Raw genomic sequence first — 27040 nt, 5'->3', positions numbered from 1 at the left:
AAACATTCGATGTATCTGGAATTAGACAAAGAAATAAATACAAGAGGCTCATATAGTAATTTGTAGGTTAAGGACATTTTTGGTGCTATTATTTCTCCTCAAAATTAAGGCTTTGATTTAACTTGTATGTGGAGGCATGTGTATGATGAGTGTGTTTTAGTCTAATTACTTGTCAAGAGAACGGAGACTAGCAGTAAATCGGCGGCCTCATTATAAATTTGTGCCGACTGCGTTCAGCTTGCTCATATCCGCTTAATGAGTCGGGTTTCTCCTCTCTTTGCTGGCTTCATGTATCAGAGACCTTAAGGGAACTACTTTATATTATTGCTGAATATATAAAAGTGGTTTATTTCGATATATTTTTAATCGATTTTCAATCCCCCCCCCCCCCTGAAAAAAATGCAGCTCCAGCAGCTCATTTTGGCTTTGATGTCATGCAGCACGGCTCTCATTAAATTGTGGCTACATTTTGAGTCTAAAAATAAACTTCCAGCTTGTGTGTTATTATTCATGCCATGGCATCTTATTGCAATCCCCTCTACACACAGCTACCAGCCAATTTAATTTCTTTGGTAATTGTCTATAGCCATAAAGATATGAATGAGTATTTCCTTCAGCATAATGGGGGAAATGAGAAGAGCATAGATTACACTTGCACTTTGGATCTGGACACTAAATTGTTTTTATTAGTTATGGAGCCTTTGGGCATTTTTTTTTTCTTTCTTCAAAAAGGAGCACTTAAAATTGAATATTTCGTTAGTCAATAGCTTTCTAAGCACAGACACGTCATGTCAAGTTTCCATTTCAGTTTCCTATTTTCTGTGAATGTGCCTTTGTGTTTTGCTTTTTAAATGCTTGCATTTAGCATTTCAGAGCTTTTAGCGTTTTCATTTAGTCAGGAATTGTGTTTAAAGTTCAAAATGGGCAATTATTTAACATTGCCAAAAGCAGAGCTAGCTTCTGCATAGGGAATCATCATCATCTATTTAAGTCATGGATGTTTCTGGGGCAAGGTACGACGTAATGATTTACACGGTTACGTGGAAAGTCCCTCTTAACAGAATTTATTTGTGACACTTTCCCAACTTGCTGGCCGTTTACGGTTAAATGAACATGCAAAGTGTGTTTTGCCAGCATATAATAATTTGATCCATTCTCTGTGGCAAGGCCCCAGGGGTTGGACCAAAAGCAACAATTAAATGTGCATAAACAAAAAGCTGTTTTACTTGACAATTATGTCTCTAAATGGAGGTTTGTGCTCCTTTTTCTATCTGTACTTCATCTCATAACGTCCCATAGCGATTACAGCCCCGTCATCAAATTTACAGTTGACGTGAAATGAAGCGAAATTATTCATACAGATTTTGTTTCATGAATGAAGAAGTCAGCAAATCCATCAGATTAGCAGAGAATTTCCCAAGAGGTCTGCATATATATATTTTTTTTGTGGGGGAGCAAAGTGAGAATTGGCTGCATTTCTCGCTGCTTTATTAAGATTCAAGCGGTTGCAGTGCCAAAGAAGAGATCATTAGAATCAATATTCAATTTGAGAGCAGCTGCTTGTGATGTGGGGCGTTGCTTCATAAAAATGTCAAAAAGATTTAGTTGTGACATACACTGGCGGGATGACTCGTATTTGTTGTTATTGATTTGGGACGATATAGGAAAATATCCGGAAGAACGGCTGCGTTAATATGCAAATATGAAATGAAATACAAGAGTCATCAAATAACATGAGGCAATGCTGTGCAATATATCAGTTGGAAAACATAATTTAATCATGTTTATTTTGTGTGCACTTGTGGATTATTTTTGTGGCACAGAATCTTATCGAAGCAGCTAGGACACATACAATATGGTCTAAAATGTCTGATTTTTTTTTTTATCTTTATGTGGAGACTGTCACAGATAAAAATCAGAAAGGAATTTTTTTTTGGTGTGTGTGTACTAGGCCCAGGAGGATATTCAGCCTACACCAGCCATGTTTACCACTTTGCTCTTTTATTCGATTCATATATGGATTCAGTTATTTTGACCACAATGATATTTAATAGCTTGTGATAGGACCCACTCATAATGACAAACTGATTCAATTAGCAAAAAGAAAAAGTGCAATATGTCTGAATCACATCCAAATGTTCCCATGTGTGGGTCTCATTCAGCACAACTGGACCTATGATGGCAATTGAAGTGTTTCCACGCTGTGCTTGAGTCATTGGAGCCTGTAAAATGACAGGATTCCAGCTGGCGCAAGTCGAATCAGTACTTTCACACATATGTGCAAACACACACGTATAGCCTCTATTAGGGGAGCGCTGAGGCTAATCTATTCCCCTATGCTCTCAACAGTTCTCTCCTCCTCACCTCCTCAGATTCAATCAATAGGAGCTAGTTCACCTCAAGGGGAGGGGTACTGTGCTTGTGTGTGAGGCAGGGGATGTGGACTCTCTCTCTCTCTAATAAAAATAAATAAAAGCTTTAATAAAAACAATAATGATAAAATATATATATTTTTTAAAAATACAATAAAAAAGTAAAAATCTATAAAAGCTCTTTGTCACATGATGTCACCCACACTTGAAGCTTTCCCAGGTTAAAAAGATCAGATAAATATATATTTGGCGAGTTTGCTCGCAGACTAGACTGCTGCATTGTCAAGACCTTCTTCCGACTAGATTTATGCAACTGAAGGATTTGCCCTCGAGACTAGAAGGTGGCAGATACAAGATCTACTTCTGACTAAATAAATACAAATGAGTTTTTTTTTCAAGCAACTCTACATCCGTGTCCAATAAGCAGATCTGTCAAATGCATATTGCATCACGCATTGCGACTTTCTGTATTGACATGTCATAAAACTGTGGGGGGGAAAAAAAAAAAAAAAAAAAAAAGTGTTTCAATGAAAGCTGGCCAAATGTCAGTTGAACACTTTTTTTTTTTTTTTTTTTCCATAGCTCTAGGTTCCAGGCTTTTCTGCTGACATTTGAGCTCCACCAGGACACAGAATGACTGTCACAGCTAGTGTTCAATTGCCTTGCTCTGCCATGCGTGGAAGGTAAAAGACCACATAGATGCACATTCGCAGGCTCATATACGACACAATTACTATGAAACCACATTGCCGACAACCGCCAGTACTTTTAATATAAAGAATTTAAATAAACACACTGACAAAAAAAAAAAAAAGCGCCGTCACCGTCAAAGGTTGCAGTTTCGAATCGATGCTTCGACCACCCCCTCCCTCAATGTGGAGTTTGTGTTCCCTCTGCGCTTGCCCAGTTTCCATTAACATTTATATGAAGTTATTTGGATACTTGAAATTGCCCAAAGGTGTGACTATAACTGTAAATGGCCAACTCTATATGCCGACGTGATTAACTGGCAATCGCTGAACATAAAAAAGGATAAAAAGAATAAAATGGGAGGATTGAATGTATTTATTCAATATATTTAACATGTATTTTTATGAATGAAAAAATGAATATGCGTAAATAATAAAGTATAGCGGTATATTCAAAGCGATTCTATTTGTAAAGGTGAGGGAAAGAAGTGCCTTTCATAATTCAAGGGAGTTCTGACAATTTCATTGGCTCACTCATGTATAGGAGAAAACAAAATGTCACATTCCCCCAGGAAGAGAAATTGCACACCCAAATGAACACAGACAAATGCACATGCATCCATATTTCTCTCTCTACTTCAAACATTTACTGTGTTAAGTGTAACTTGAAACAGATATTTAGCAAATAGCAAATAAAAGACAGTTTATTATTTCAAAGGTACCTTTCTTGACTTTGTTCATTCTTCCAAACCACTTAAGACAAGCAACCCCTCACAATCACATCTACGGACAATACGGAGCGAGCTTTATTATTTCTTTCGAATGAATTAATGTTGGTAAAGTTTTTCCAAAAAGAAGCTGAAATAGACGGCTTAGAATCGGGCAGCTATTTTCAGAAAAATAATGCTTGTAATGAATCAGTCTGTATCTTTCCCTTAATATGGTGTCTGATATATTTATGTGGGGGGGTGGGGGTCAGAGTGCACTCCCCTTGAGCCTGCTTTACAAAAAGTAGGCAGTCCATGGTTTTGTTCCACTGTTATTTAATTGAAGGAACAGACTGTTTCCCCGCATTAATTACAAGGCGACAGAGGGAAACCCTGAGATATGGCCACTTGTGCGCTGTACAGAAAGCCAATTATGGGACTAAATTGGAATAGCTGGCTTGAAATATTTGCTGTCTCTGGACAGTGGAAAAACTCTTTTAGGAAACCCAGCAATTGACACATTAGCAATTAAAAAAAAAAAACTTCTGGCTTCTAGACCAGCATATACCTAGCTTGGTCTGGACCTGAAGGTTCATCTTCCATGGTGTGAATACTGCAGTGTTTGAGTGTTTTACTTATCTAAGTACTCAGTTTTCTTTTCATTTATTGGGTTTTAATAGGATATTTCCCCAAGAACTACAATCGATGGTTAAATATTTACCAGAAGTGAAAGAACATTTTGCATTGCTTTGAAATTTTTGTTTAGAAAATGTGGAATAGAATTTTGTATTTTTGAACGGTGAGACAAACGTGCTAATCAGTGTTCCATCCAGATTTCCTGATCTTAAACTACTTGATACTTAAGGGTTAGGTCTAGGTCAGACCTATGGAGGAAAATCATGGTGCTTATCTTGTGTATGTGGATGCCAATGAATCAGAAATATACATTTCTAAAGGATCTTTTGAAAACTAAGGTTTGACTTTACCACTGGCTATGTCTGACCCTTGAAAGTATGTTTCAATCAAGACAGACTAATATAATAACAAAAGGCGGGCTCGATTTTTAATAGAAAATGTTTTGCTATAAAAAGTTGCTTACGGCAAAAACTGTGCTTAGGAAGAAGCGCATTGAATAAGAACCTTGGGAGTGCTAGAGAAAGGGCAGTTGTTTTTCCAAAGCTCTGCTGAGGTATTTATTTTACATTTTCAATGATGGTATTATTAGTGATGAGTAAATCAATAGATTGGGAAATTAAGAGGCTTTTTTTTAATAGACATCTTTCAAATGGGTCTTTTATAGTTCTTAATTTCAAACAGTGATGATAGCTATGCTAAATTGCTCATGGTTTCCTTTTTGTTTTTGACAGGTTTTATGCTGTAGTTTGGTTTTGCAATGCATTATTTAAACATGCTGTGGTAGGCAGTCTGCTTGGCTTGATTTATTTCATTGGTTTTATGTGAAATATGTTTGTAGCTGCAAGACAATATAGGAAATATATATTTAGGTAATGTTTGCTTCTTTTTTTGGGGGGGGGGGATGGTAATATTTCTTAGTTTATTGTAATTGGATGTTATTGACTAAAGGAGAATGTGTTTGTGTGGATAAGAAAGCTGCCAATGGCTTTACAAGCTTGCTTAATGCTTTATGTGTCTGTGTGGCTGCAAAATAAAGATGTGCCCAAAAGGCTGGAGGTGGAAGAGGAGAAGCACAGAGGAGGAAAAAAAAAAAAAGAAAAAAAGAGCGTGTCGCCAGTTTAACGAATAGATGAAAGAGCCGTTTTTGTTTTTGAGTTATACCCACAATGTGCCACAGGAGTACTTGAAACTTTGATTGAGCTTTACTTGACTGTATTGGGCTCTTATTTGATATTATTTTGACTTATTTTAACTCTTATATTGAAGTACCTTCTGGGCAGTTATGCACTTTTATCCCATCATACTGAATTCCCACATTACCTTCACATCCGTCACTCGCATACATACAAATAATTTGATCTAGAAGAACGTAATGCACAATCTTGTCTGCCTTCCACCCAAAGTCAAGTGTGACAGGTTTCAGCTTCCTGTGACCCTGAACAAGATAAAAAGAAATGATGGATGGGATGTAAAACCGATCATGTAAAAGTATGCCAAGTCCTGAAAATGATTTGAATTTTAGTTGTGGAACACTGGTAAACACATTTCTGAGGTGCAGGGTTCGATTCTGGTTCTGATCTTTCATTCAAAAATTGTTATTTGGCATTTTCAGAGGCTGAAATTCTCTTTTTCCTATTTTTATCGGGCCAGCTCAGCTTTTTCAACTTTACGACAACGCTGTATTTAATTTTGCACCACTTCTACCTGTCTAAGTGTCTACAGCGGTTTGGCCTTGCGCTCGCTCTGCTCTGCTCAGTTCCGCTCAGCACTGCATGTCAGCGCTAAATGAAGCCGGCCCGCCGGCCGGGTATGCGCTTCAGCACAAAAGCTCAAACAAATGCCCGTCAGATGTCAAAACACTTTTGATCTGATGACAGAAGTGTGATTTCTATTTTATAAATATTGCTGAAAGAATAATAAAAAAATAAAAAAATAAAAAAAAGACTCTCGCAGAATGGCACTTTTCTAATCCAGGGCAAAAGGGTAAGTGGAGGAACACCACTAGGCGTCTTTCTGAGAGAAAGAGAGTGAGCGAGCGAGAGCGGAGCTTGTGTCAGGGCTGCAGTCAGCATCCTTGATCGCCTCCAGTAACATGTCACACAACTTCAATTCATCAAGAGAATGAGCAAAAATCAGCATTTTCTTTTTTTTCCCAGCAACAAATGCACACAGCTGAACTCTCTGACACATACAGTGCAGTCATAATACACATGCACGTGCACGCACACATCATTTTCGGCTTTCCTCACGCTCCAGCAATCGCAGTCACATTGACTGCTGGCTTGCACACACACACACACACACACACACGCACTGTGTCAGACTCACATTAAGCCTCTCACACAATCACATACACTGCGGTACAGTGTGCGCTCTCGCTCATACTCTCTCTCTCTCGCTCTCTCTCTCGCTGGCTCGCTTCCTCTCTTTGCCATCCCTGGTCCCGCCTTCTCGTGGAGCAGAAAGCACTTGGTACTCCACCGCATGGGACTGGCTGCTGCTTCCCTTGAAGCTCCATCATTCAGCTGACTCCCTAGAAGTCCCAGCTTTTTCTTTTTCTCTTGTTTCTTTGCTCATTCTTGGCACTCCTTTGCCGTTGAGATCAGAATTGGTGTGTTGAGGGGGTTGTGTTGTGTTCATCTTGAGGGGCGGGGGGGGGGAACATGCAGCATCCCGGAGGAACATGTGTGGCGTTACCCAACGTGGATGCCTGTCCTCAATTGTCCTGCGCCGCCCTCACCTTTATGTATTTACAGCAGGTGAGTGTGTGTCTTGTATGCATGCTGCTCTCTGCTGCTATTGGACATCAAAAAGTAGGATTGGAAAGAAGAACTGTGTGATTGAGTTTGACTGAGCAAAAGAATGCAAGACTAGCTAGCGAGTTGAGACAGTAATGAATCAACAAACAGACATAAATAATTGAAGAAAATTTGATGTAAAAATTCACGTTACATGTTAAAAGTCTATACTATTGGATAGATTTTGTTTTCTGAATTAATTGTTCAGGATGGTAGGATGGGACATATAAAAGGAAAGGTGGAATTATGTAAAAAGGTCCAGTTGCAGATGGAATGAGATTTTTTTTTTTTAGTTCATTCTCTCCAATTCCCAAATTATTTTGATCATAAAGGATTGTATTTTACATAGATCTTGAAGTATTAAGATTATTTTAATCAAAAATCCACTGATATGATCCAAGTTAATTTACATTATTTATGCTGGACAGAGATTATTGACTGCTGTAAAATACATTCTATGGTTGTACGTATGTATAATTCGAAACTAGAAACTCGTTTTTATGAATTTATGAATTTCATTTGCATTTGTTATTTGTGTCTATTATGGTTTGATTTTCATGCATTATTTTTTGTCTTTTATCACATTGTTTGAAATTAATTTGATTTCATTTCAATGTTAATGTAACCTAGCTAATGGTTTGAATGTACATCATTATTCAAATCTCATCAGCCACAAACTGTTCCAACAAATTACATTTGTTTTTCCACAATAAAAAAACAACAACTACAAATTGTATCATATTGTCATGAGCCTTTTGTTGACGCATTTATTTTTGTGTGCGTGTTCATTGTCTTTCATTCAAACCAAGTGAATATGTAAATACAATTTGTGAAATGAGACATTTCACATGTAGTATTTAAATGAAGATGGTGTGGAATGTAAACATGGTCGTAACTGAGGATGTGATTTTTTTATTTTTATTTTTTCCCCCTCCCACATCAAGTAGGCTGCCTGTGTTCCTGAAGGGCCTCACCGTGACTAAGGCCACAAATCAATCATATCCTGTTATGAGTCCCAGTAGATGGCGCTATGCAGTTTAGCATCCATCACTTTTTTTATGCCGATAAATCACTTCCAGTTGCAAAAGACTGAACTATTTGTGCTGACTTTGATAATGAATTTAGAGCATTTGGCATCTTGATTTTTATGGTTTTATATGCTGAGATCAGTGGATTAAAATAACTACAAATATATATAACTTGAAATATTTCCCCCGCCACTGGTATTGGTTTCCCCATCTATTTATTTGTCTGCGAGAAGGATTATAGAAAAAAATATTTCATTTTCTTGTTGTGAGGTCTGTCTGTATGCTGAATAGTTGTATAAAGAAGCTGTCACGTTATGAGGGAATGTTTTGGACAGATAGTAGTCGTGATGAATTCCATTCAGACAGGCCCTCTCTGCTAGAAGTCTTGAGGGAGGTTAGGGTATCACAGAATCTATTAGTCAAAATCATTTATTGACAAAAAATACAGTCACCTGTAGGCATTTGGCCCATAAGTGTCCGGCAAATGAATTCCTGAGGTTTACAAGTTTCAAATTTGAGAGAATGTTTTTTTGCTGCACTTTGTATTCCGAATCTTGTTTGTCTGGTGATGTGGTAAATCCACTTCTTATTGCTTTTGACCTTTTAACATAATTGAATTCAAGTATGGAGCTTAACAACTAATATAAACATGCTTCCACTTCAGACCGCCCTACGTACACTTTTGTTTTGAAAACAAGTGAAGATTTATTGATTTATTATTTTTATTTTTTTACACATTGCCTCCTTTCATGGGCTGCACAGTTCAGAGGTGATGGGTTCGATTCCAGCTCTGGCCTTCCTGTGGGGTGTTTGCATGTTCTCCCCGTGCCTGCGTGGGTTTCTTCTGGGTGTTGCGGTTTCCTCCCACATTCCCCCCAAAAAACATGCACGATAGGCCGACTGACCCCACCTAAATTGCTTGCTTGAATTTTCAGGTACTTCACAGACTAGCTGTCAAATCATGAAAACTCAGTATAGAGTATAAAATTAAAAATGCCTAACATGTAGAGCTGTTATTAGTATATATTAAATACTGTGGATGCAGCAAGATTTTTCACAACATGCAAACACGATTATGGCGCTACAATACACTATTACTTTACTCCTTTCAGCAAATCCAACTTTTTGTTGTCATTGTGTTCCCAAAATGATTTGATGTTCATGCGATGAATTTTCTGACCCACTTTCCCATTGCCCTGACATTTTGGGAATTTGCCTATGCATTTGGAAACGGGTGGGGGCGGGTGCATTTTAACAGCACCCTGGGATGGAAAAAAAGCAATCTGGTAAAAGAAGAAAATGGCTCCTGAAGTAACTTTATGCCATTCGTCTTATTCTTTTGTCCAGCACTTTCATCCATGTTGCAAGCTGTGAGTGTGCAAATGAGTGAGCATTTGTTAACACTGTCTAGGTGTTTCAATTGTGGGGTTTTTTTTGTTGAGTACTATTTTTACCTGCAAGCATTGACTGAACTGAATTTAATAATACCCGCCACCCTCGTTTCTATTTTTATAACAAACATGTTCTATTTATAAAATCACAGAAGGGATTTTATCATGTTTTTTTTAAGCCCATATAATACCGCGCAGCAACTTTTACCCAATAAAAAAAATCCCACTCACTGATACAGAGAATTACATTTTGCACTTCACATTTATTACATTTTTAATGTGTTGATATCATCTGCTTGTTTCTTAACAAGCCTTTAAAACCTTTTTGAATAAATGTTTACTTAAATGTACATTGGCTGGCACCAGATTAAAGGATGACACTAAATAACGCCTCGACTGTCATACAAGACGCCAGACCGGAATTGCAGTGGAGCGTTAAATTTAAGGGACAATATGCAGGGGGGGAGGCGGGGGGCGGGGGCTATCTTCGCCACACAGGAAGATGAAATTGCTTGAAATGAAATAGGTTTTTACATGAGGAAACATGGGCAGATTTTAAAGTAGATTTATTGATTTTTGTTTACAATAATCAGTATGTGTGCAGCTACAGAAAATACAGGTAACATGAAATCTTGAATTGTGTGTGTCTAGTCCAATATTTCCATACAGAGCAGGGCCTGGGGATCATCTCCATAATATTATGTATAGCAATCCCCCTCCTTTCCTTTGTCGGCGCACGGTTAAAAACGAAAGAAAGGTAGAGTTAAAAAAAGTATCGCGTGTTGCTGTCCCAAATTTGTTTGTTTGGTGTCATTGGCGTAATCTGATTTCTGACCAATGTTTACGACGTTGGGTAGAATTTTTCTGAAAAGACTGCGAGTGAAAATGTTTGGGAAATGATCAACTTGAAATAGATCAAATCAATCATAGGACTTAATGGTTGATTTGCTTTTATTTTGTGGATGTCAAAGCTACAAGACCAGAACATGTACGAATAGCCCCAAAAGTTTTGCTCATCTAATAAAACACCTTGTGAGACAATTTCATTCCGAAATGTGCTTTTTCAAATGAAGATTAATTTAGAACCACTCAAGCAGAAACAGACATGAAGCATTGAAAAATGTTGCCTGGGTCTTAGCTTCTATTTAGGGGTCTGCAGAGTCCAGATACTTGAGACAAACTATTCGAAAAGATTAGGTGCTCCCAACTGGAAAGTGCAATCTCTTAAGACATGTCCAAAAGTCACTTAAAGATTCTGGTTAGTGGACCTCAGAGCTCAGCTTGTGTGTGTATGTGGAGGTTTTCTTTTTTTTTTTATATTAATATATAAGGAGTCAGGTCATGTGATGCTCAGCGCCTATAGTTTAATTCTAAAGCCTAAATATTTCACATATGCAGAAGAAAGAAGCATACTTGTGACCCATAATCTGAAATGACACATAAGGGTTTCATATTTAATTTGAAATGCTTATCTTTCAAGTGGAGTTAGATAGCTAATTCCATACATCACATCATATATTACTCACTGACACATACTCACATTCACCTTTCATTGCACTTGCTCATTTCTTTCTCGCTACTCCACAACAGTCATACACAGACGATTGGTGTGTTCATGTAACGACACGCTAGCACTGCACGCTTGACTGGAGTGGAAGATGGAAAGAGAGTGAGAGGGGGAATAGGACGAGCGATGGGGAAAGGATGAAGAAAGGGGATTAGAAGAGGGAAAATACAGAAGTAGGCCAAAGGCAACTTACTTTTCACTCTTCTTTGTTCAAAAATACATTTCCACTGACTGCTTAAAAAGCCAGGTACATAGTGGTACGATGTATTATTATTATTTGGCATAACACAATATTTGTTAAAACAAAACTGATTGAATAAAACAGGTTATGGACTTGTTCTACGTGAATGGAATGGATGGATGGATGGATGGAGTCTGTCACACCATGATAATCACAAAACGTTTTGAATGAGACAAAGACCCCAAATCACTTTAAATATGAACATTGATATAATTATCAACATAAATGTATTCTGGGTCTTCCCTTGGCTGTCATCTAGTCCAGGATGTAGCCAGCCCCTCCCTCGTAATAAGTCAGCCGGGATAGACTCGTGACCCTAATGATGAGCAGAATAAGGATAGGTGCAATTTTATTCTAAAGATGGTCAGTTCCTACATCACCTGAATTATTCATTCCAATTTCCAAAGGCTCTACTAACGTCGGTTTTATGACTATTCAGACTCAAGTGACCATACGCTCCATATTACGGAAAACAATTTCAAATGTGTCATCGTCAGGAGCGATTATAAAAAGTGACAGCAGGTTAAAAGGCTTTACGTATACATGATTCAAAATACATTTTATGGATGAAGTTTAGTTGGAGATCCGATTATTGTTTTTCGTGTTTGAACCTGGCATTGTCGGAGGAAATGCATGAAGAAGAGTCACAAAAAGATAACAGAAGAGGGAAGCTGCATGGAAATGAAAAAATGGGGGTGGGGGAGTGGTAGACTCCACAACCTCATTATGTCTGTTGGCATTTTAACTCCTTTTGATGATTTAGTAAGAAGAGAGGATGGAGGAGGAGGAGGAGGAGGAGGGGTGGAAGATGTGTTCTCTTCTCCGTCCATCCACGGAACCGTTTCAATCCTCCGCTCACGCATCCTCTTCTCTGTTCTCGCCAGGATGGAGAAGAGAGAAGAAAAAGACAGAAGAAAGAGAAGTGAGCGTCTTTAATTTAGAGGGATTCCAAATGCGTGAAATCCTTTATGCTATCTGGGTCACAGCGTGCCTTACAGGCTGAAGAAACACACCACAGAAAAGTGCCAGCCTGCTGGTTTGCTCAGTCATTCGCTCGCTTACGTGCGCTGCTCAAAGCGTTCGGGGGATGTACGAGTCCTCCGATGACCGTATTAGTCATTTATTCCAAATCTCTGTTACGACCAGTCAAATGGTTTCCTTTCTGCCCCCAGAATGAGACGACTTGGTTTTGTGTTATGTTGGTTGTTGTCTGCTACTTACATCATACTGATGATTAGTCACAACGTATCTCCTTTCACGTTGACCCACAAACCGGAAGTATTATTCTACTACAAAAACATTGGCTATATATTTTTTTTTTTTTTAGTTTTCATAATTCCCTCCTCTTTGAGCAAGAAATAGTTCCAATGCATGATGCTGCCACCATTAGGCTTTATGGAAGTGATGGTATTCGTTAGGCAGAACAGTGCTAACTGTGCTAATGCTAATATGATCTGCATTTGTGACACTTTAAATTATAAAACAACAAAAAACAGACAGAGAAAGGGCCTCATAATGGCAAAATAATAATATATTCACAGATATACAACTAAGAAGTGATGGGCTCTAACCCTGACCCCTTGACCTCAAATGGGTGGGTGGATGGATGGTCGGTTTCACCGTTATAGATTGGACTATTGATTTTATTATATTTTTGGACTGTCATTGTTTGATTTTCATGTCCTTGCAGTTATATTACTGCACTTTTTTCTTGACTCTATACCTGACCAATATGGATTATTCTCTTCTTTTTGCCCCTTATCCTGACTTTTCCATGCATAACCTTGTGTTGTGCCTTCTTGTCTGAGGCCACATTAGCGGCAGTAGTATTTGCTGAAAACTGGTTTTCATTTTTTAGGTTTTACAAAAAGTTCAAGCAAAAACTTGGGGAGGACAATTCACTTGGATATGGATGTGAAAGGAGATCAGCTTGATCCGGTCTTCTCCCAATTTAGACTTTTCCGTAACACTGCCAGTCACTTCTTGAGCTATGTTTAACCACTGTCGGCTTGTCATTGTTAGAGCAGGTTGTCATCGCAGCTCCATTGCAACATTTGACGCTACATCGCTAGGAATAATACTAGCTGTGTTACAAAAAAAACCAAATTGAATCAGAAAATCGCTTTTGATTCAAATGGTTTGAGTGCATCAAATCATTCTTTAAAAAATGAGATATGTATCGAATCATCCTCAATTAGCTTTGAAAGAAATGCTACATTTACAGTTTTGACAAGTTCATTTTAAATGTGTATAAATTGACATCGCATCATTTCGGATCTCAGATTTCAGATCTTTTTTTAGTCGACTTATGTAATAAAAGTTGAATCATGATTGATTAGTAGCATAACTTATTGATATTTTTATCAGTACAGTACAGGCTTGTGTTGTGTGGTGATATTTCCAGCAAAAAATAAATAAAAAAATCACTTGCTTGGTATGCTTGCTACGGGACCGCCAGGTAATGTTTGCACAAATTGACCAGACAGGGAAACTTGGCCTTATTCTGGAGTCCACCACAGCAGAATTTCAACCATGATGGGAATTTGTGTTGCTTGCAAATAATAAAAGACCTTTGGCTGCACTCCTTTCACATTGAAAGCATGTGTCATATTGTGCATTAAGAGGTTCAAACAGATGGCAAAGGGGTACGAGCTTTTATTCACAACCGCAGGCAACAACTAGCATTCTGGTTCACTTGGCATCACGCGGGTATCATCAGCGTAAACATCCTAGCTAGTCAAGTCGCCTTAAAATAAAAGTCAAATCATTAAATTGTGCTCATTTTTTTTTTTGTATTTTTTTAACCTGCAGTTTTTGCAAAGTTCTCCAACCTCATACTACATACACGATCTGCCAAGTTTGTATTTTATTGTTTCATCAACATAAAGGAGGTATCCTGTTACCGAGACAACGTTCATGTGACTAATGCATCTGGCTGATTACCGTAATGGAGCAATAGATCTACATATTGCCATAAGAATGTTGAGTCAGCAGTACAAACATAGCAGTCAGCAGTTGCCTCTCTTGTCTTAGTCTTGGCTTTTTGGCTGAAAATGTAAATGAAGCTGGCGAGGCATGGGACCACTGGACTTTTTTATTTACAATGGCGCTACAATAATAAAAAATATGGTCATTATTTGATTATTTTATAACACTATTGACATAAAGCTCATCTCATTTTTATTTAGTTGTTTTAAAACGGACCTCTAAAAAGAGAGCAAGAGAGACAATGTATTGAATGATTTCTTCCCAAATTAATCCAAATATCTGACTTATGTGTTCCATTGAATCCACCATTTATTTTTTTTTCTTTTAGTTAATCCACCCACACATTCCTTTTGCACTCAGGCTATCGCCGAGGTGCGCTCGGGTATGTCGGATCTCGTGGCACTCGATACTTGACATTCAGTGATGGAAGATGGCTCTGAGGAATAATTGGAACTGTTCTCAGAAGTAGGGAAGAGCCTTTTTTATGTGCATTGGACGTATGGAGTGTGTGAGTGCTCGGGTGGCTTCATGCAACTTGAGGGAAATCACAGACACGGAGGACTCTCACGGGTGTATTGACATCTCTCACGGCTGAACAAATGGTTTAGTTAAGTTGTGTTCACTGACATCGATCTGAAAACTGTTTAACATTCCATCTGTGGCCTTTTGTGGGTTGGCTCTGCAGTTCAGGGATATTAATTCACTCCCTCCATCTCTCTCTCTCCCTCTTGCTGCCTCACACTCTGCGTTATTACATTATTTTAGGAATTTAATAATAACCTACTGCTGCCCTTTTATGTTTTGGACCATGGCGGCAGTGATGAGATTACGTTTATTAAAGTGTAGTTCTGTATGGTTGTTCTGTATTGGGAGGGGAAGAGATGAGTGAGTGTGTGTGAGTGTGGCACACACACACACGACACTTGCCTGAAATATTGAACAAATACACACCCCAAGAAAATAGATTTCTGTCTCTTTCACTGATATTTGGAAGTGTGCACAGCTAATTTAGAAAATGGCTTGTATCATAATTTATTATTTATGGACAAGAATTAGATATATTCAGCTGATTCAACGCAATCTTACTTAATGCGGTATCGCTTCCATTTTCAGAAGTTTTTGATCTCTTCTTCATGTCCGTTACGGGACCGAGATTTCTTTTTTTTTTTTTGCTCGTTTATAGACATCACGTGCATCTCGGTGAACGGCTTTCCATTGTTGTAATTGTGTTTTGATTCAAAGGTTTTCATTTTTCAAAAGTCACTCGAGCCCTGCTTACTCATCAAAAAACACAAATGATGTAGAAAAGGGCAACCTGCAAGCTGATGCACACACATGCAGGTCATTTAGCATATTATGGGGCCAACGTCTAGCAAATTAGTCACATTTGAAACAGTCTAATTAACCCAAAGGAGCTTAACCCACTTATCACAGTGAGCACAGAGTGAGACAGAGCGAGATAAACAAACACACAAAGAGCAAGAGACCGACGGAGTCGGACTATCTCCGTCATTGATTGATTTCTCCCAACTACTGAATGTGTGTTTCTGTGACTGCGTGTCAATGTTGTGTTTATAATGTGTGTGCTCATTAAATCTGCGCTTTGATTAATTGCAGTGTGCAAAGCTAGGCGCTTACAGACCATACAATTATGTTCCGGAGCAATGACGTCATCAGCCAAACATTATCAGCCTTTAATATTAACACATTGCATACATTTCGCTTATTCTAATCAAAGAGGACAATGGAACTTTTACGATCTGACAACCTAATGTTTGAAAAAAAATCATCTTATTCCTACCAAGCAACTTGAGGGAATAGTAAATATGCCCCCAAAAAAATGATAGTAATGATGTGATGCTATTGAGTTGTTGAAAGTAAAACGTTTGCCACTTACACTTTGGTTCTTTAAGATAGAAACTAGATGGATTGATATTCATATAATATCTAGGCTACACTAGATTGTTGTGTCTAGATTTCCTTTTTCAATCAGCTCTCTCAACATTATTCATATCTGCAAAATGCTATGAGCAATTTAAAGTTCATTCAATAAAAATAGACTCAAGCAAGATTGGAACCTTTCTTTCCATCCATGCTCAAATAGGGTAAGAATGCATGTTTGTGCTTTAAAAACAGATTTGCATTCCTCTTAATTTTATGCAATATGGACCAATCCAAAAAAAAAAAAAAAAAAAAAAAAACACTCTCGGGCAATTTCTAACACTTCTTAGTTTTAAGGGACAAAGTGTTGACATCAGCGCCTCTGTTTAGTGCAAGGTCCGTGTGTGTGTGTGTGTGTGTGTGTGTGTGTGTGTGTGTGTGTGTGTGTGTGTGTGTGTGTGTTGGGGGGGCAAAGGAGACACACACACACACACACACACACACACTGTAGTAATCAATCATCTGTGCTGTCTCTCGCTCTCCCCCGCCTAGGCTGACAGGTCCTATTTGTTATACAGCATCCACAATGCTGCGCTGTGCTAGTCAGTGGCCCAGGACCAGTGCGTGTGCACGTACACACACACACACACACACACACACACACACAAATAGTCATTGTTGCAAAAATATACAGTATTTTGTAACCCCCAGATGGTATTCAGTTACTTGTGTTTTAATGAGTAAGATCATTATTTTGCACTGCATTCTAAATACTTAAGGCATTATTTGCTCAATTGTCTGGTTGTTGTTTTTTTTATTCAGACAAAAACACATTTCACAATTGGGTCAGATGTCTTTCAAAAACATGTGGATTTTAATGTAACCAATACCGCAATAAACGATGAAAGGGGATGAAAGATAATCTAGGAGGAATGAAAGAGACGAGAGGAAATAAAACAAAAAGGGGAAAACTGCTGCAAAAATGTCTGCATGTGTGTGTGTGTGTGTGTGTGTGTGTGTGTGTGTGTGTGTGTGTGTGTGTGTGTGTGTGTGTGTGTGTGTGTGTGTGTGTGTGTGTGTGTGTGTGTGTAGTCTTGCCAACCTCAGCAGTTTTCTGCACATTATTCTTGGTCATTTGATTTGAGAGGCTCTCAGGGTGAACCTGCCGATGCAAGCACTTTTGCAAAGGAGTAGCACACATGCACGCACATACACACAGATCATTTTCCTGAAGCGGAATTTCTGACCGTCTTGTGAGAATGTGCGCATGTGCAGTCGTTGTGTGGATGTGTTTTCTTTCTTTCCTAATCTTTTTCGCTAATTATAGATTTGGGGTAAAAAAATTGTGTGTAACGTTATCACAGGTTCTTCAACATGGCTCGTTCTTGTTTTTTTATATAGTTACACCCTTTTGCTCAGTTGCTTGCATCAAAAAAATGTTTATCAACAGCACAGTATAATTTTTGAGTCGTTAACATTCTTAGGAAGATGAACAGATACCGGTGGGATCAAACGCAAGCGCACACTCCACCACGTGTGACATGTAATAAATTGAAGCCCACTCATCTGCCTCTTATGTTTGAATTATATCTTTTTTGACAGTCATATAAAGAATGAAAGAACATGTTGACAATTGTGTGTAGCGGCATTCCATCTTCACTTCTGCGTGTTTTTTTTTTTTTTTTTTCATATTCTTAGCCTTCATCTGTGCTAATGGAATTTATGTAAATGTAACAGAGATGGTCATGATGCTTTTAATTCAAATAATAATGTGTGATTATTATACTGGAGTCAAATGAAAAACAATTGAATCTTATCTATTTCCTGAGAGAGAGTGTGATCAATTTCTCAACTGTTATGTAAATGTTTTTATTGAGCCAGTTCAGCTTCCATTAGATTCAGTAATGTTTATTGTTCGTACAGTAGCATAGTGAGGTATTTCACTGGTTTAATCAGTGGTGAAATTGACCTCTGACCTCTGAAAATACAAATGAGCCAGTCAACGTATTTCACCTTTAATTCATGCTCCGTGGCCTCGTTCGTTCCAAACAGAATCCAGAAAAACGATTATATTGTTTTGGGGGAGCCCCTGACTTGGAAAAAAAAAAAAATCCTGTGACTGCTTAACTGGAGACGGGGCTCGATCCATATGTTAATTATGTCAACAATTGGCTTTAATCAGGCTCAGCCATGTTGTGGCAAAGAAGTGTGTGCAGACCCACGATTAATATTCATGTGTGCGTTTGTGCATGTGTGTGAGTGGGGATGAATTAATAGTTTGATGAGGGATGAAAGAGTTGGAGCGGCTGGTTCTGCTCCCCATCTGTTTTCACCTCTGTCACACATTAGCCACCACAGTGATGCAGTATGTGTGTGTGTGGATTATAAAAAAATATATATTCTCTAGTGTCATGCCGTACCATGTAATAAAATACTAACGTATTATTTGTTTTTCTCTCTGCTGGACATGATGGAACTGTTTGACCTTATAAAAAGGTAAGACCCCATCATTTTTTTTTGGGGGGGGGTGTCAATTCGCACTGCAAAAGCTGCTTTTTAAAAAGTCACATGTACCGAAAACCAATCAACATTGGGTATTGAAGCTTTTAGACAGCGTCACTTTGGAGAATTGTCCAATTAACCCATCCATCCATCATCTATTCCGCACCTCCTGCGTAGGGTCACAGAGGGGCTGGAGCCTATCCCAGCTGACGAAAGGTTGAAAGGCAAACGGCTCTCCAGTCCGTCACAGAGACAGACAAGCAATTTAGAGTCTTCAATTAACCTAACATAGCTGATTTGGGAAGCTGGAACACCCAGAGGGAAGCCATGCAAACTCAGAAGCTCCACATTCCTTATTTATGTGGCATAAGTTACATTTCAAGCAATCTTCACACTTGTTTCAAGAAAAAAACCTTTTGTCATCTTTTCAACAATTTCAATAAAGACAAAACCGAAATAATGGTTTTCATTCCAAGTGGCCCATGTGCATCCAACCCTGTTGATCTGGGCTCTCTGGAGTCTTATCTTAAACCAACAGTGTCAAACTTAGGTTTTATATTGGACAGTGATTTTAAATTGGAGCGCCAGACCAGTGCTGTTGTTAAATCCAGCATCTTCCATTTTAGGCAGCTAAAGCAACAGCGATCCATGTCTTCGCTAGACTACTGCACTTTATTTTCGGAGTCAGCCAGTCCTCTCTCGAGCATCTGCAGCTATTCCAAAATGCTGGAGCTTGTAAAAGGGAGCACATAATCCTAATTCTGACCTCCCTCCACTAGCTACCAATAAAAATCTATAAAATGCACCATATAAATAATGTACTCTAAATAATTGATCAATCAGTCATTGAGTTGTTTCCCTAACTTCCAGTTACTGTATCATCATTTGTAAACCATAACTAATTGTAATTCTCCAAAGTGGATAGTTCCGATTTGAGCGTCTGTGTCCTTGATTTGTTCTAAATGTGTTCTGACTGCAAAGATAATCCAGATCATGTATGTTATGCTTTAATGTATTCAAATCAGAAACATGGTAATGCTGATGGTTGTGTGTTGGAGATGATTCAGTTTAGTTGTGAAAGACAGGAGAAGGATGAACTATAGGAAGGAATTATGTAAATAATGCAAATAAAATCTTGCCTGTGTTGGGAAGTATATGGGCCCATTTTAGCACTGTGTCAGAGAAAATTGGAAGTGACAGATTCACTAAAGGAGAAAGTAGCTGGAGTCAAGGCTGATATTAACGCGCGCACACACACACACACACACACACACACACACACACACACACACACACGTAACACGCAAGGGCATGCACCCACATACACATAAACACGCATTCATTTACAGCATGTTGAACTCGTGTCAACTATGTAGGACTGCCATGTCACTTTCATTTGATCAAACATGGCACAATTGTTTTTTACTGCAATGGTTACTGTTTGTGAGCTAGTTAGCTATTGTTGTTTTTTCTAATTAACGGTGAAAAGGAAAACTCCATAATAACTCTGCAGTATAGAATACAGATTGATACTCAGGAGGTTGTTTACAATAAAATAACCCATTATTATAAACGGTCAGGAGCTGAAAAATTGAAATAAATAAAAATTCTATAAATGAGAGGTATTGAGTTCTCATACTTGGATATTCTGTTTTAATATCAAAACACAATGTTTTGTTTTGTTTTTGCACCTCCATGCTCTGTGCCTGCTACATAAAATGGTACGAATGGGCAAAGAGAATTTCTCGGTTAAGAAAATATCAATTGTCAGGGTCCTTCTCTCAGTGATGGAAAAAGAAGAGTCGTTTAGTATCCCTCAAGGAGAAATTAAATTGTATACTCTCTTCTTCAATTTCCATCTACACGCACAGGGATGTGAAAGTCAGGTATTTTAAACAAATATTTTGGGTTTGGTGCCTCGCTCTATGCCACAGAAATTTGGCTAGTTCCAATATCATCATTACATGTGAGTATGTGGCTGATCGCATGAAATGTTCAACTTAATGACATTTAATTGCAGCAGCCCGAGAGTCCTTTTCACTCTTGGCCAAATGTGGCGCTACTTGCTTTCATTGATGATGGGAGGTGATAATGACATTTGCATTGTAAATGTGCCACTTCAAAAAAACAACAGCCCGGCAGAAATCATGGACATCATTTGTAAAGATGTGCTCATTTGCATCTGTGTTATTGAAAATGTTGCTGTAATTACACTCCCAAATTGTGTCCAAATCGTCTTAATGAGTTGACTTTTCGATGATGAAATGAAGATGTAGATAGAAACAATTAGGAAAATGCTGTTGGAGGGGAGCACGGCGATTCGGCGATGTGTTTCTGCCATTTCAACTTGCTAATGCTCGACTAGCGTGCGGCAGTGGACGTAAAAAGAAAAGAAACAATTTTGGATGCTTTGCATAGTTGAAGTCGGCTGTGAGCACAATTTCCATATGCGCAGTTTATGCTGGTCATGGACAAAAATTCACCTAACCAGTTATCAAAGGTCATCATATGTGATGCTACCGAGAGTTTATGGGCAAAATAGCAATTATAATTTTGCCTCTGATAAGAAACCATTAAAAGTAACACAGACACATGCAAAAAATAAAAAAAAAAGCTTAAGCTGTTTGAATTCCTGATATAAAGTAAGATTATTTTTTTTTATATATTACTTGTACTCGCTTGATCATTCCTCAAGCAGTCACAAAATAATGTTTCATTTCCGAGACAACTCATTTAAAAACGAAATTGTGCTCGTGTGTGAGATTTTTGTCCCGATATGCATTATTTATAGCCTGCCTGTACTGGTTGGGAACCCTGCTATTTTCCGTGGGTGTTAAGCGTGCAGAGGGTACATCTCAGTTCCGTTGCATAACGTTTCCACTCCCGAGTGATTTGAGGGCTGCAGCAGCACAGAGCCAACACTGCTGGCTCGCTGCTAAAACAGAAATCCCCCTGATGTCTGACTCTGCTAATACACTGTTGCTGGAACAGGCTGTAGAGTGTTTTTTGTGTGAATAACATTAATTCACCCAGATGAATAGTACGTAGCCCAACAGACAGACATTTGTAAAAAAAAATCCCAGTTACCCTGTCATTATTTTCTAGGTTCATCTTACGGTCAGACTACAACCTTGTCAAACAATACATAAAATACGTGTTTTGGAATATGTGTCCCGATTGTATTACAAAAAAATAATGACTGCTCATTGGGGCATACTATAACCGTAAAGAGCCACAGATAATTCTTATTTTCTTCTACAAAGAGCGACATTTTGTATTTGCCCTGATCATAAAGATCATAAATGCCCCCAAACCTTTTTTATTTATTATTATTTTTAGATTTTTTTTTTCTTCAAAAGTAATCAGAACTGTGTATCCAGTGCCATAACATGTGGCCCATAAAATATATAAAATATCATATATATATTATATATTTACATTAGGTTTAATAGAAATCACATTTTTCTTTGAATTTCAGCGTAGGGTGGTGGGAGGATGATAGTGGGAGTCTGGTTGACTCATTTAGAGGCTGAGTGTGTGTGCAAGCGCGTGTGTGAGTGTGCATGTGTGTGTCGGCGTGTTCAATCTTCATTCTTTTCTGTAGCACACCTTACCTCATCTCATCCCAAACCATCTGTCAACTACAAGACCAATATAAACATGCATCAAGCACAGACATAGCCCAGGATTGATCCCATCCTTTCCTCAGCTGTGCATCCACTTCCTTCTCAAGCTTCATCTTTGTGTGTCCGGGCCATCAGGCAGTCAGAAGGCCATGCCAGTTTAGTGAGCCATTGATCTGTGGATGATACACTGTCAGTGTGTAGATGTGCAAAACCTATGCACAAGTCTCTGTATACCGCTTCTCCATTTGGGTTTTGATTTATTGCTGACCTTTTTTTTTTTTTTTGTGGAGCATAACCATGTCCAGGCTGAGACATGCTGTATGTCTGTAGGATGAGTTACAAAACGTTTGGGGAAATAAGAAAGACAAGTGAAAAGATGAGAATTAAATTACACATTTTATCTGTCGTGGTTATCAAACTCAAGGCCCGGGGGCCAGATACGGTTCGTCACGTGATTGGATGTGGCCCGCCCAGACAAGTAGTGCATCGATTTCATGCGTCAATACTAAAATTACAAAATGTCTTGACTTTTAAAAGAATAGATATATTGCTAGGGAATCTTATTAGCATAAATATTTGAACAGTTTTTACGAGTCTCTGATTTCAAAACGAGTTATTCTATCATGCCTATATGTTCGTTTCCATTGATTCCCATGAGCGATATTTAAGTCACTTCATTTTCATTTCCATCATTTATTTCAGTCATTATAAAAGAAAAAAAACACCACATATGAAATGTTCTCCGATCTTCAATGAAATGGAGCAGAAAGAAGTTTTCCAAAAAAGCAATATAGTAAAGCAATGTGAATAAGATAATTACAAATTGGCAGAGATCAAATTTGTAGCTCACAAGTTTCTTTCTCCTTATGCCACTCATTGTCTGTAGTAGTAAAGCTTTGCTAAGGTTGGTGGCGTACCAAGTCGTGGATGTCTAAAAATGACTATTTAATGGGAAAACAATCCACTGAAGAGCTTTTGGAGTTTCATCAATCACATCTGCACATCTACATCAGCTAATGGATTGCTCAGAAGGTACCAGCAGGGGGTTTTCTGCATTGACTGTTTTTCTCCATCTTCCTCCTCACTGGCATATGGCGTGTTCTAAGTCGGAGGTCTTTGCAACTTATTTAGTGTCATGTAATGGTTGGTGTAAAAAAACAACAACACCACCTATACTGTGCTTATCCATTTGAAATGTTCACGCCTCCAAAAATGGACTTCCCCAAATGATTGACTACATTTGTAGAGTGATTTCAAAATGGAATAGTAATGGAGGGGCAGCATCCAGTCCATCATGCCTGAAAATGCTTTCCATCATACCTACTATAGGTTAGACCTTGGGCGGGCGGAAAACCTGCAAGTAGAAGTTAGAAGAAGAAAAAAACAAGGACAGTTTTAAGGAATGCTTCTGTCATTCCCAGTAGCACCTCCTCCTGCTGCTCACTCACTCACACACACACACACACACACACACTCACGTACACAAAGCTATCCATAATAGATGCTAGCTGTAGGCAAACACTGCAGGGCTGGACTTTATAGCACAGCTGGATGTGCTTGGAAGGCAGAGACGACATGGTAGAGCAGGTACCCCTGAGAATATTGTACATGTTTTTTTTTCTTTCTTTGCCCCCCCCTCCTTGCTCTCTCTCTCTCTCTCTCCCTCTCTCTCTCTCTCTCTCTCTCTCTCTCCCCCCTCATCTCTCTCTCTCTCTCTCTCCTTATTGTATCGGCTACTCTTGCACCATATTGTGCTGTGACTGCAGAAAGCATCATGCTACATGCCGCTTTTGCAGGCGCGTGTGTGTGTGTGTGTGTGTGTGTGTGTGTGTGTGTGTGTGTGTGTGTGTGTGTGTGTGTGTGTGTGTGTGTGTGTGTGTGTGTCTCTGTGTGTCTCTGTGTGTCTCTGTGTGTCTCTGTGTGTCTCTGTGTACGCGTGCGCACATGCGAGTGAGCCTCATTCTTACATTTTCACGTGTGTAGAAGCTTCGAGGAGTCAATAGGTAGTCACGAGAGAGAGTGGAAGTAGTGTAATTGCAAGTGTGAGATTTAAAGTGTCATTTTGTTTCTTTAGTAGAAATGTGTGTCAATGCTAAGTTGTATGCAGAATGAAAATGATTATTGATAAAGTGATCGAGTCAAAACTCCACAATAACAGATTTAGCTGAAGTTCTCAGGTGCATTTGACTTACATCAGCAACTATTAAGATGTGTAGGATGTTGCTTTCACTTTTGTCTTCAGTACAGGTGTCAAAATTAATTATTGTTATTTTATTTCAATTCCACTGCAGTATAAAGAGGAAACACCTATGAATGGACCAAAATGAGATTTTCTTTTTTTTTTTTTGTGGAAACAAAAAATAACTAGGAAACATTTTTACCATCAACTGGGTTTTTTCTGTACTTTGTCAAACCGGAGTGGTCTCACTCCTTCCGAGCAACGAACGCACATGCCGAGGCAGTTGTCAGCGGCCGAGCAGTCCTCTCGCCCCGGGCAAATAGCTGGTTGCTGCGATGGGGCTCATTTCCTCGCTGCCCACTCAGTTCAGTGAGCCATAGGTGCATGCATGGCCATCCAAAGTGCACCACGGGCGTTCTTGGCAGAGCGACACACGGCTACCCTCGCTCGCTCGCTCGGATAAGTCTAATCTTACTCCAAGCTCTAAGGCAATGCCATCGCGGCCAGAGACCGTAGCTTTATGGCTTTGCTGGTTAGCCCTCATGCTTTAAAGCTTTTTTTGCTCGGGGCATCACATCCTGTTTCAGATGCTTTGTTTCAGTCACAAAAGTCTTTCGGTCAATTTTTGATGGGCTGATTCTCGGGGCCTTCCCAATAAAAACATTACCGTTTGTCAAGTACGTTCTCGTCTTACTGGAAGTATATAAATGCAGTAACGGGATCTCCTGGGATACAATATACTCTGTAATCATGGTGGCAAAATTAACCATCTCGGTCATCCAAGCTCTTTGTGGCTCTCGCCGAGAAAGTCGCTATTGGAGTTTCGAGTTTAAGAACAGTACAATAACGGTTAAAAGCATAACTTATGTCAAGCTGTGATTTCAGTATATGTATTGCAGACCAATTCTCATTGGCTTGTATTGTAGTCACGCGTTTGTGTGCCTGTTCCTGTGCGTGTATGCATGTGTGGGTTGGTGGGTGGGTTTTGTGTGCACTACTCTGCCACGTTAAGCATATTTCAGCGCTCTAAATGTGCTTCTTATTACACAGCAGAGTATTTAGCCAAGACCTACCATCTGCATCACTCTTTCTCTCTTTCCCCTCCCTCACTGCAACAAAATACAGCATGCGACAAAATTCTCATTCATATCAAAATGATATCTTGATTGTCAATCATTCATGATGTAGACAATTTACCGATTTCTTTCCGTACACAGGGTAACCAGGAGACACCAACTCCCCCAGATCCATCCATGGCCCAGACTTACCCATCAGCCCAGTTTGTCCCCCCTCCCCAAAATGGCATTAGCACAGAGTTCACAGCTTCACACCCTCACCCACATCCGCACTCCCATCCACATTCACACCAGCATCCAGCTCCCCAAGACTACCCCGGGGTTCAGGCCTCCATCAGTGACCATCCACTCAACATGTACCAGTCCACACAGAGCCACAGCGACCAGAATGGGACCAACATCGGCAGTCAGACAGTCACCGGCACAGCCACAGTAAGAAATGATGGAATGGGGAAATTTGCTTTTATCCACAACCTTTTTTTTGTTTGTTTGTTTTCTGTTGGGGACCATTTGAAAACATTAGATGGAAGTCTGGCCAGGAGACAGTTTCATATCAATATTGATATAAATTAATATTTAAGTCATTTTAATGTTAATATCCAAGCGAGATCTCATTTTACTGATGATGTTTGCGAGTCATTCGTTTGAATGGCTCTTTTGGGATGACCAATGAATTCACATCAGTGAGAGAGCTGTTTGTTTGGTTGTCTTCTTTGGGTATAAATTTGGTCCACAAGCTACTTATGTGGTCCTGGCGGCTACTTGGTGCCCTTACGCACCACTTTTTAACCCCTGCTGTAAAGAAAATTAATCCATTCTATTTTTGTGTTTTTTTTCTTAATGAAATATGCCTAATTATGATAATCTCGTCCCTACAGAGGCTTCCATGCCGTTCAAGGTTACAAAGGTTTCTTGCTTTGATCACAAATATTGTAATCTCTTGTCTCTGCATGTCACAATTTTCTTTGTTCTAGAAGAAAGAAACATTTTGCATGTAAAAAAAAAAAGCTCCTGGTCATTTGCATGCAAGATGAAAAGATGACAAAGCTGCTATATTTTAAATGAAGCTCTACATTACGTGTCATGGGAGAGCTTGTATGGATTATTTTACCGCAAACTAAAATAATTTTAATGACAATACAGGAAACTGTAGAATGTACTTAAAAAAAAACACAATTGCCAGCAAAAAGAACCATCTGGAGGCCTCGTTGGTTTTCCCTTCCAGTCTGGCTGTCTGCTTTGCTCCTTCCCCCACATCAGCTCACTGCTTCTCTTCTTCTTTTCCTTTCTTCAGCTCTGCAGCCACGTCTCTCTCTCTCTCTCTCACCCTCTTTCTCTGTCTGTCTATCGCTTTCTTTT

At 39.0% G+C, this 27040-nt stretch overlaps 1 protein-coding gene across 4 annotated transcripts in view; it reads left to right on the top strand.

The window, feature by feature from the left end:
- Positions 1 to 27040, top strand: part of rbfox1 (RNA binding fox-1 homolog 1) — a 66380-nt gene that overhangs the window by 23051 nt on the left and 16289 nt on the right. For all 4 annotated transcript variants that reach the window (XM_085934548.1, XM_085934547.1, XM_085934546.1 and 1 more), the window contains one exon: positions 25823 to 26113. In XM_085934548.1, coding sequence (XP_085790674.1) covers positions 25823 to 26113 — 291 coding nt within the window. The remainder of the gene's footprint in view (positions 1 to 25822; positions 26114 to 27040) is intronic.

This window comes from Syngnathus leptorhynchus, chromosome 16 (genome assembly GCF_054491065.1).
Source record: "Syngnathus leptorhynchus isolate UIUO chromosome 16, UIUO_Slep, whole genome shotgun sequence".
Taxonomy (NCBI): Eukaryota; Metazoa; Chordata; class Actinopteri; order Syngnathiformes; family Syngnathidae; genus Syngnathus; species Syngnathus leptorhynchus.
The sequence above is the reverse complement of the archived record's forward strand: the minus strand, read 5'-3'. Positions and strand labels throughout refer to the sequence as shown.